The 11,349-nt window shown below is 42.2% G+C and overlaps 1 protein-coding gene across 3 annotated transcripts; it reads right to left on the bottom strand.

Moving 5' to 3' along the window:
• Window positions 1–3,862: 3,862 nt before the first annotated feature.
• cdkn2aip (CDKN2A interacting protein) lies at window positions 3,863–10,444 on the bottom strand. 3 transcript variants are annotated; one of them, XM_021307669.2, is made up of 4 exons: window positions 10,199–10,444; window positions 9,725–9,980; window positions 6,898–7,022; window positions 3,863–4,442 (listed from the first exon to the last, which is right to left on the bottom strand). In XM_021307669.2, exons 2-4 carry the CDS (start codon window positions 9,973–9,975, stop codon window positions 3,871–3,873), a joined length of 948 nt encoding a protein of 315 aa, XP_021163344.2. In that variant the 5' UTR covers window positions 9,976–9,980; window positions 10,199–10,444; the 3' UTR covers window positions 3,863–3,870. The 3 variants fall into 3 exon arrangements, with proteins under 3 accessions (XP_021163344.2, XP_012736209.2, XP_021163345.2); XM_012880755.3 differs by having other exon boundaries at window positions 9,725–9,977; window positions 10,199–10,442; XM_021307670.2 differs by lacking the exon at window positions 10,199–10,444 and adding an exon at window positions 10,059–10,172 and having other exon boundaries at window positions 9,725–9,977.
• Between the last annotated feature and the right edge of the window lie 905 nt (window positions 10,445–11,349).

Below are 11,349 nucleotides of genomic sequence, written 5' to 3'. Positions count from 1 at the left end.
GTAGAGCCACAGTGGACAGTCGTCTGCATTGTTGATGGCTTTGCAGCAATCCCTCATACTGAGCATGCATCAAGCGACAGTGGAGAGGAAAACTCCCCTTTAACAGGGAGGAGAACCTCCAGCAGAACCAGAACCAGGCTCAGTGTGAACGCTCATCTGCCTCCACCCACTGGGGCTTAGAGAAGACAGAGCAGAGACACAGAAAGCACAGAAGCTCACATTGACCCAGGAGTACTTTCTATGTTAGAGAAGACAGAGCAGAGACACAGAAAGCACAGAAGCTCACATTGACCCAGGAGTACTTTCTATGTTAGATGGTAATAGAGGATGATCTGCCTCCCCTGATGGTGGGTTCCTAGGACTTCTTATAACAGCACCTTTCTGCGTACCACTCTTCCATATTCACACGCTCACTGGTTAGGCATCTTTTGAAGGCAATTGGTTGCACTTGCAGAGGAAAGGGGGCTGAATAGCACTCTTTTTGGGTTTTTATCAGTAAAAGACGCTGGAATCCACGTATGTTTGTCCTTCCATTTTACATCTTGGCACTGGTCTGACACACAAGTCTGCAGCAGAAGGCAAGATGGTGCAAATCTGCCGCCAGGTTGCAGATAATACGAGCCATTAGGAATGTAATAAGGAGCTACTCTTTGAAGTACAAATGTGCACCAAGATAACAACGTAGGAAGTGAGAAGCAGATCACATCGTGTCCGCAGTGACGGATGAAACACGAAGCGTGCAGCTCGAGTTCGGTCAGCTGTGCTGATGAGGCCCGAAGCCGTCCTGCTTATATAAACAGCCGTTCTGCCGGAGGAGGATATCATGCATAAATGCCACAAGATTACTGGCTGCGGCTTTTGATGCTAACATCTAGAATCGTGTTTAATGAGGAGCTGAGTCACGGTTCTGAGGTGAACGAAATGTCACGTTAGCTCTAACAAGAGGCAATTAGTGGCCTCATTCAACGACGCGCTCCAAATATAAAAACAGAGCACGGGATAAACACAGTGGTCATATAAACACCACTGTGTTTATGTGACGATGCAGCGCAGCAATATCATAAGGTGGACAGAAAATCTCAACATGGAAATCATAAATCTTTATGCTTTATTTCCCTCATTTGTTTTATAACCACCAGAAACCAGCTTAAAAGCAAAGAGCTGTGAACTGACTGGCTTTTAAAATAAAACAACCCGGATGTAACGGTCCTGTGTGGATGGGAGCTGCTCCAGATGGTGGGTTTGGAGAATTTGATCAGGCAGTATCCAGAGCATCCTACAGTCAAAGCAAAGGGTTGAAGGATTTTACTAAATAAAGTCAAATATATTCATCTCTCATAGGAGACTTAAAAGTAAACCAAATGCAATTAGGTTGTCAGATTTCTCATTTTTAATACAGAAAATTAACGAACACTGCATCTTAACTGTTTTCTTTTTCTTTTTTTTTGTTGAGTCAGGAAACATTCATAAATAATAAAACTTATTACCTTAAATCTTTAAAACAATTGGTGTTTTTGACTCATTTAGCATCCTATGTGCTTTAGGGCTTTTCTCTCACCAAATAAACTTTTATTTGTTGGTTTTCTCATGTAGAATTTTATTAGTTATTCATTAAATACAGATTGTCTTATGTTACTTTTACCTGAATGACACCAACCTTCACACATACAATGTGTAGAACATTTTCAGGCTTCAAAAGCCAATGCTTTATTTAAAAAAAAAATCTTCATTCATTAAATATTTCTGTGAAAACTTGTCACAAAATATTCAATCGTCTAAAACAAATACCAGCTAAATGTTATATTAGTTAATATAAGAAGCCGATCTGATGTTTTCCTAATCAAACAATTTAGTAAATCCTTATTCTGAAGGCTGACTGCAAAAATAAAATGCTTCACTGTAATTTGAGTTTTTAAAACCTAATTTCTTTCAATCTGCTTTGAAGAAAAGCTCATTTTCTCAGCGTTTTCTTTTCTGGTTTGATAAACCGCTAGCTTTGCTCTCTCCTTTTGTCCCCTTTTATGTTGGCCTGAGACTAAATTTTGTGTAAGAAAATCACAAGTTTTCCCAACTTTTTTTTTTTTTTAAACTAATAAAAATCAGAAAGTTTAATCCTTAATCCTTTAATCTGACGTCTTCAAATAAAATCCAGTGCAACGGATTACCTTTAGCGTCATGAAGACCAAAGAACCCAGCAGACGGATCAGGGAGAAAGTTCTGGTTCTGTTTAAAGGAGGATCAGGTTCTGCAGATTTGGTCAGACGGAACCAAAACTTTACTTTTTTCTCGTTTTAACACAAAACACCCGTGTTGTTCTCAGGAGAGCAAGAGCCTTTAGAATATTTCCTGTTCCCTAGTTTTACCTTACAGCGGGTTATTGTGCAGATCAGAGGCAAAAATTAGAAAACTTCACTACAATCTTTAAAAGATGTTGCAATAAATGAGCAATAAGACCAGTAAAGCTCAGAAAAACAACATTCATGACATCTGAACTGTTCAAATTTACCAACACAGCCAAATATCTTGTTTAGCACACAAAATAAACTCTTACCTGAAAACACCCAGAAGCCTTTGCTTAAAGAGAAAGGACTTTATGACCAAAGGGACAAAATGTCTGAATTCAGAGCAATAGCAGAAGTTTTATGTCGGTATGAAGCTGTGGAACGGTTTAAATGTGGCAATATTCAGACATAAACAGTTAAAAGTCACAAAGACGGTTATCAGTGCTGTTATTATTGACATTAGTTATTAATATCCTCAGTGCTGCATAATGATACGCACCAATTATGAATTATGCTGGCATGCAAACATGAAAAGCATTGTGCTATTTACAAATAATGGGGTGAAACTATTCATTTTAAAAAGCAAAATGTTCTAATCATCTTATATCTATGGGATGTATAGAGTGAGAGGGTTAAAATAAGTTTAAATGTGTAAACATTCTTCTAATTATATATATATTTTTTGCAAAGATTCCTTTAGTTCTACATTCAATAAAATCGCATTCAAGGCACTCTTGTTGGTTAATCTTTATTTAAAAATATATAGAAACAGGAGCACAGGTGTAAACACGGTACCTGAAGCGGGAACAGAAAGCTACAGAGCAAACTTCACACAAACCTTCAGGACTTTTTTAAATCACACCTTTCCCTCTGAACTCAAAGAAAAGCCACACGGTTGAATTATTCAGTGTACAGTAACAGCTACTGTAGGAAAACCCTCCAGTCGAGCGTTTCTTCCCGCCGCCCAGCTCCCTCGGGTCTGACGGGACCCTCGCCTCATCTTAATCATTTCAACACAAACGTTCTGCAGCTTAAACTTGTTTTTTTTTTTTTTTATTAAAACAAAGAAGAAAAATCAACTTCAGAGAGGTCCAGTGCTGATGAAAAATAATTAAAGTGCAGATGACAAAATGGAGCAACAACCTGTTAAAGGAAACGACCCTAAAACTAAAAAGGGAACCATTAGAAAGGAAGGAGAAGCATTTCTAACTTTTATATTAAAGAGAAATCCTAATGAATGCTTGGCGTTGACGTTTTCCGTCACTAAAACAGCTTCAAAGTGTTTAGGAACAATAGTTAAGGTGGCGATTTCTCTTCTGCTTGGCTTATTAAAACAAGTTAAGCCTCTAAAAATCACCTTAACGTCGGTCTGTAATAAATTAACGGATGAAAAAGATCTTTGTGATTCAAAAACTGAGATAAACAGAAGAAAATAAACAGCGTTGTAATTTAAAGGGGCATTTGGATTGAACTCTAAAACAGTGAGACTGGTTTCTGTGAGATTCAGGGCAGCTTTTCCTGGAACAACGTCTTCCTGTTTGTTCTGAAACACGTCAGCGTTTGTGTTCTCTAGGGGGCGCCGTGTTCTCTAGGGGGCGCCGTCCTCCGGCGGCTCGCCCTGAAACGGGTAGCTGAGCGCGGGAGGGAAGCCCTGAGTCCGCGGCAGGTCGTCCAGCAGCATCAGGTCCTCCACGTCCCGCCCTTTGTACCTGCGCCTGCACACCTTCACCGTCACCTTCCGCCCCTGGAACACCTTCAGCGCCTCCTTGGACGCCATGGCCTTGGCGGCGGCCTCGTCGCGCCCGTACCCCGTGCCCATGTAGACCGTCTGACAGCGGATCTCGCACACGTGGCCGTCCTTCTGCGTGCGGCCCGCCGGGAGCCCCGCGATGTCCTTCAGCGCCACGAACACGCACGTCAGCGTCTGCTTGCACGACTCCACGCAGCTGCGCAGGATCTCAAAGTGGTCCAGGTTGGGGCCGAAGCCCCCCGCCGACACCAGCTTCCACGCCACGGCCTTGTAGAGGCGGTTGAAGAAGGGCTGGTGCTCCGCCGGGGCCTGAGGCGGCGGCCCGCACTTCTGCGCCGCGCTCCACGGCCGGCCGGCGGCCTCGTTAGCCGCCGTCTTGGCTCGCTTCCCGCAGCCGTCGGCGTCTCCCTCTGTGAAAGACGACAGAAGATTGTAGACGGGGAGGAAGCGGCGTTCTGAACGAGGAACAAAGAGGCGAGGCTTCAGCGCGGCTGGGAATTAAGGTGATTAAGCACTGCAAAAACCGACCTAAAAATAAGCAAAATATTCTTAAAATTTGGGTTTTTCTCCTTGATTTGAGCAGGTAAATGATATTATCTGCCAATAGAATGAGTATTTTGACCCCTAAAATAAGATAATTAGACATCCTGCAGTTGAAATAAGATGATGGAGATGAATTGTTCTCATTTTAAGTGCAAAAATCTTATTCCATTGGCAGGTAGTCAAATCAAGGACAGATACACTAATTTTAAGAAAATTTTGCTTATTTTTCGTTGCGTTTATGCAGTGAGGTGAAAGCCTGCGGCAGAGTTTAGCTTTAACGAGCTGCAGACGGTAAACAGAAAACCCTCACGGCTCGTCCTTTCACGTCGCTCCCACCTTTGTCTGTCTGTCGGATCAAAGATGGAGCGCTTCCTGCCCGTAACCAGACTGAATGTGAGAAAGTTTAAGGTTTAAGAATCAGAATTGCTTTATGGCAGGGGTGTCAAACTAATTTCTATATGGTAGTGATGGGTCGATGAGGCGTCATGAAACGTTTCGACACATTGCAACTCTGTGCCGATACTGTGTCACTGAATACTGACACCTGCTGGACCTTAAAAATCACGACAGGCAACCTGGTTGACAGAGTTAACTGACACTGATTTGATGACCAAGTATACACAATACAATTTAAATCATTGTATGTTGCATTGTATTATTTTATATTTTCATTTGAATTAAACATATATTTGATTTTTTTTAGATACAGTCAATAAATAATGTGAAGGAGGATGCTTGTGGACTGGCTTTTTTATTTTTTTTACAAATGGTTGATCGGGCGCTGTGTTTAGTTACCTGACTGATATCATCTGTTCTGAAATCGGACATGCTGAGTATGACAAAGGGAGGAAAAACTACTCAGAGTAGCAACTTTCTACTCAGTGTAGATCAGCCGTTTTTTTTTCTGAAACGACGCTCAGAACAAAGACGCACAGCGCAACCCGCCCAACCAAAAAGCGTTGCAGAACCCATCCATCAGTGGTGCGCTCCGATCAGCACCTGGCGCTCACAGAGCGAGACTGTGGTACAACACCATCACACCAGAGTTGCAAAATAGTTAAAAATTAACCATTATTAACCGTTATTTTGTTTACAGTTCAGCTTGGATTTTCTTTACTGCGCAGCATAGCTCTGCTGTGCGCGCTGCTGTGCGCGAATGCACACGGGTGCAGCTTAGAGGGAACAGAAACAGTTTGGCGCGTCAGTCAGTTCGAAACAGGTGCTGTATTGGTCACGTGACCGAAACAGTTCCTGTATCGGTCACGTGACTTTTCCGTAGCAATACACACATCGACACGGGTTTCGCTCTATGAGACCGACACATGCGCCGACGCATCGGTGTTGCCGGACCCATCACTACTATATGGCTTTGGCATCATGAAGTCTTTAAAAGGGCCGGTTGCACGTGCTTAGACGATACTTTTCATAATTTCATTCCTGTTCACATAGAGGTATAACAAATGCACACTAACATTAAAGTAGCACCCTTAGGCCCAGTTTATACAGTTTATCTGCAAAAATTTTTTTACATTAGGGTGAGTTACACTTTAAATTCATCATTCTGCATCACTTTTTCTCCTTTTGGATATTTCTGGGTTGTTTTAATGTGTCGTAGGGAAACTGACATTTTGTGGCTGGATGCTGTTACTACACAGTAAAGAAATCAACATTCGGTACAGGAGGCTCAGTTTTAGCCACTTTATACATTTTAAAAGGATATAAGCCTCTACTTTATGACATGATATGCATCTTTTTTGGCTCTTAAGGGCCGGATAATTTACCTCAACGGGCCAGATTTGGCCCGCGGGCCTTGAGTTTGACACCTGTGCTTTATGGTCTTGCCGTTCAGGCGTGACGGCGACAAACGTGAGCACAGTTAGCAACGAGAAAGAAGAAGAAAGCGGTCTGATCTAAAATGAGCTCTAAAGAAACACCAAGAGTAGAAAATAAAGAAGGAAACACCAGAGGAAAAGCTAAGCTAAGGCGGGCTCAGCAATGATTGGATCAGAACCTGGGATGTACAGTTATTGGGTCGGTGGGGAGCAGCAGAGATTATTACGTCTGACTGCAGCTGGGAGGAAGGACCACTGGAATAAAATGCAGGATTTTTTCCTTCATTTATGGTTTAATAAAAGCTGAATTCATTCCAAGGCTTTTTAAACATGCCTTAATCGGGGGCCAATAACTGTAGAGGGCGCTGTAAATACTTCTTATCTGCTCTGATCCATCCAACAACTACACTGTGTTTTAAAACTATGAGTTAAATCGATCATTTGAAGCCTTAACGGCCCTGTGAATTCTAAACTCTGACGGTTGCATCACCGTCTGTGGCGCTCCGCTTTCCTCTGGCCGTGAGTCCGTCTCTCGTCGTTCTGTGAACGGGAGGGTCCTGGACGGCGATCCCCTCGCCCATCTCCCTGACTTTGTCCATGACGGCCTGCGGATAACTGAGACGAGGAGAATAAAGTCAGCAGAGGTCTGAGGAGCATTCACACGTCAGATCCTGGAGGAGCAGAGAGAACGGGGCTTCTGCTCTGTTCCTTGGTCTGCAGAGACCTTTTTCTCTGTGGCTGATTCAGAAATCAGTCCAGTTAGTGCTCAGGACGTCATTATTAACATTTTATAGACATTAATTCCAAGTTTCTACAGCTTAAGATGGACAATAATTTAATAACAATGTTTATCGATTGATGGACGGATATCGATGATAGAAAAAAAGGGTCAATAAAAAGTTTAATAGAATAAGAGTTTTCATTCCTTTTGTATTCCAGCCACGTAGATTAATATTACAGTCATTACATCCTACCAACCAATCACAACGCAGACCCAGGAACCAAGCCCCGCCCCCTTCAAAGAGTTCAGAGAGCACGCGTTCTTTTCTCTTTGTTAAAAACTTGCAGTTTTGGTCAAAAGTTGGTTGAATAAAGGGTTGAGTTTGAATTCAGTGTTTGTGTGTCTGTATCTAAAAATGGGTCATTAAGCAACAGCATAAAATGACCAGGATTTTAATTAAAATATGTTTTGAAATTGTTGATAATTATCGATATCGATCAATATATGATTTCTATTTGATCAATCTGCTTTTTTTCTATATTGTCCAGCCCTACTGGACCACCCACGCTGAAATGCACCAAGACATAAACTAATAAAAAAATAATCATAAAGCATCACCTGCGTGTCTGAGAGACACCAAGCTTCCTGTGGTTTAAAACTCTCTGTAGCTGAATTGAATGGTTCTCCATGAACAGAGAGAGCCAGATTAAAGAGAGGCTCATTCTGCGTGTTTATGGCTCTGATGTAGTGATGGCAGCTTTAATTAGCGACGCACCGATATGAAGATATCAGTTTTACTTATCGGACCGATACCGATATGCTATAAAATGACTAACATAGTGTCGATATATCACGCATCCCTATTTTTAATATACCTTTATATCGTCGTCGCAATATCCTCTGCATGCAATACTGCAATCCGAATCAGCAGATGGATGCAAAATTTGGGACGACTCTATATTCAAAATGCTGCATCTTGCTTCCCAATCATATATTTAACCTGCTGGATAAACTTTTAGTGCCGTCGATGTCTAAAGGTGAGGCATGTTTAAAGTGGCTGAGACGCTACAGAGCACAAAGAGCGACGGCAGCGCAGTGATAAAGGAAGAGAAAGTTTAATTATAATCATAATAGTGTTGCCAAAACACATGTTCCTGATATTATACAGCCTTAAATTAAATGACGGAATAAACGGAGGGATGAAAGACCAGACGGATGGATGATAGATAGAGAGCGAGATGATTACATGATTACACAACTGGATCAGGAATAAAATCTGGGTATATTCCATTTTATTGTCAACCACAAACGCCCTTAAATCGAAGGCACCCGTAAGTTTCTGATTGAAGCCGGTTTGTTGCTGCAATGACCCAGATGACAGGAAACTCTTTTCTTCTTCTATTCTTTTCCTCAACAATAAACCCGTCAAACTGCAGACTTTTCCAAGCTGTGGAAGACGTCTGTGGACTGGTATGTTCCTAACAGAGCACTTCGCTCTCAGACTGCAGGTCTGCTGGTGGTTCCTAGAGTCTCTAAAAGTAGAATGGGAGGCAGATCCTTTAGCTATCAGGCTCCTCTCCTGTGGAACCAACTCCCAGTTTTGGTCCGTGAGGCAGACACCCCGTCTACTTTTAAGACTAATCCTAAAACTTTCCTTTTTGACAAAGCTTCTAGTCAGAGTGGCTCATGTTACCCTGAGCTACCTCTATAGTTATGCTGCTATAGGCTTAGACTGCTGGAGGACATCAGGGTCTATTTCTCTAACTCTGCTGAATTCTCCGACTGCTCTCCAATCTGCATTGTTTGTTGTTATTTCAGCTTTTAACTTTTTATTCTCTGCAATTTTTCTCTTCATAGAAGGTACACCTGGTCTGGCGTTCTGTTAGCTGTGACATCATCAGGGGAGGCAGATCATCCACTATTACCATCTAACATAGAAAGTACTCCTGGGTCAATGCGAGCTTCTGTGCTTTCTGTGTCTCTGCTCTGTCTTCTCTAAGCTCCAGTGGGTGGAGGCAGATGAGCGTTCACACTGAGCCTGGTTCTGGTTCTGCTGGAGGTTCTCCTCCCTGTTAAAGGGGAGTTTTCCTCTCCACTGTCGCTTCATGCATGCTCAGTATGAGGGATTGCTGCAAAGCCATCAGCAATGCAGACGACTGTCCACTGTGGCTCTACGCTCTTTCAGGAGGAGTGAATGCTGCTTGGAGAGACTTGATGCAACCTGCTGGGTTTCCTTAGAGAGGAAACTTTCTGACCAACCTGGAGGATCTGATGGAGTCTGACTTTGGAAAGAGCCTTGAGATGATGTGTTGTGAATTGGCGCTATCTAAATAAAACTGAATTGAATTGAAATTGAATTGGACAAGTTGTTTTCTTAAATAAATGGCCGACACAAAGACACATGCACAGGGCGGACATCTGAGCTAAAAACCTCAATGAACCTAAAACATGTCTTTGGACCATGGGAAGAAACCAGGCTACCCAGAGTTGACCCAAACAAACCCAAACAAACGCAGGAACAAAATGCAAACTGCCTTGTAGTTCTGTTTGAGTCTGCCCAATGTTTGAACCATGTAAAGCATGCAGTGTGGCCCACCTGCAGCCCAGGAAGACGTGGTTGGCCCAGGCCATGGACAGAGACAGCAGCCTGTCCAGACCGCCGCTGCCGCCGGACATCCCGGGCTTCACCGCGGGGAAAGCCTCCATGTTCCTGAGGATGAACTCCCTCCGGGCGGACCACTGCTTGTTGCTCTCACAGTAACCCCGGAACGAGTCGACCCACCGGGCCAGCTGGGGGTTCTGGCTCAGGTGCTCCGAGACGTCATCTCCACATGTCTCCCCCGCCATCCCTGCTGGACACAGGAACAGTGATTACCCCCAAAAAAACTTCCGTCCAGAGACACAGCAGCAGCCAAGTTAGGCTGACTTACATCAGCATTTCCAACCCTGAGAAACGCGTAAGGACAGTTTAAGCGGGCGGCTGCCTCGTGTTCTGCTGCTATTAGCTCACCTGACTGGAACATTTAACTGACGGGTAACAAATGTGTCCACATTACCGAGTGGCTCTCACCTGCTGACGATAAGTTGAAGCGAACAAGTCGAGAAACATTAGCTAAACCGGAAGGCCCACCGCGGACTACGACGCCTCGTTTATTTTCTGCACATCCAACAGCAAGGTCTTCATAGTTTTGGACTCAACGTCTACTCGTTTTAAGTCGAACAACTTTCACATACTGCGCTGCTTCTGTTGCGATGTGCTGCTAGCTAGCTACATGGTCGAATTGTGACGTAAGAGTTGCGACTCAGCAGGAAAAACTACAAATCCCAACAACTCAAACGTAAGATACCGGTAAATAATAATAAAAAAACGAACAAAAACATAACAATTACTTTATTTAAAAGATTTACAACAACTTAAAATCATACAATATGATGTTTGAGGCATTTTATTAAAAACTAAAGACACAATCCACGCAGGCTAGGCTAGCTGAACTTTCGGCTACCGTTGGTAACCATAGTAACCATAGAAACGCCTCGTTGGGCGGGGTCTGTCAGATGAGTCAGAGCGTCCGCCATGTTGAATTTGGCAAATCTGCTGTTGGACTCAGACACTTAAACAGTATCAGAGGGACTTTAATCTCAGAATATACTTTATACTCATAATATTTTTATTTTTGTAATATTACGAGTTTTAATTTCGTATCCCTTTGGCTTTATTCTCCTGACTTTATTCTTGTAAAGAATAAAAATAATTAAAGAACTCCCACTACTCTGGAAATGTTCCCCCTTACTTCTCATAATATGACGTTTTTCTCATAATATCACAACTTTTGTCTTTTTTTTACTTTATTCTCCTATGACTTTTTTTGCATATTAGTCATTTTATGTCTTTAATACTCCCCCAAAAACTCTGTTCCCAATCTGTGTCTGTCTATACCAGATCTTAAAAGGTTCACATGGTTTTATGAAATAATGAAGACCACAATGTTTAGATTTAACAAATTGATTTTTATATTCATTTTATAATATATATAGGTATATATATAATATATAAACACACACCTGTTTATTTATTATACTTAAAAATCTATATCTGCACATCTATGTCAAAAAACATCGATCAATAGCTCTCTGTTCTGCCAATCTCTATCAATTAATCTATATATATTTCTTTACATGTATATATAAGATCCATCTATGTCTTTCTGTCTAAATACTTAA

Source organism: Fundulus heteroclitus, chromosome 4 (assembly GCF_011125445.2).
Source record: "Fundulus heteroclitus isolate FHET01 chromosome 4, MU-UCD_Fhet_4.1, whole genome shotgun sequence".
NCBI classification, from domain to species: Eukaryota; Metazoa; Chordata; class Actinopteri; order Cyprinodontiformes; family Fundulidae; genus Fundulus; species Fundulus heteroclitus.
Note: the sequence above shows the minus strand (reverse complement) of the source record. Positions and strands in the feature narration are given on the sequence as shown.

Excerpts from the sequence above, each read along its gene's own strand:
- cdkn2aip (XM_021307669.2), bottom strand. The coding sequence starts at position 9,975 with ATGGCGGGGGAGACATGTGGAGATGACGTCTCGGAGCACCTGAGCCAG. Across the intron at positions 7,023-9,724 it reads CACGTCTTCCTGGGCTGCAG|TTATCCGCAGGCCGTCATGG; the intron begins GTGGGCCACACT and ends TCCTCGTCTCAG. Across the intron at positions 4,443-6,897 it reads AAAGCGGAGCGCCACAGACG|AGGGAGACGCCGACGGCTGC; the intron begins GTGATGCAACCG and ends CGTCTTTCACAG.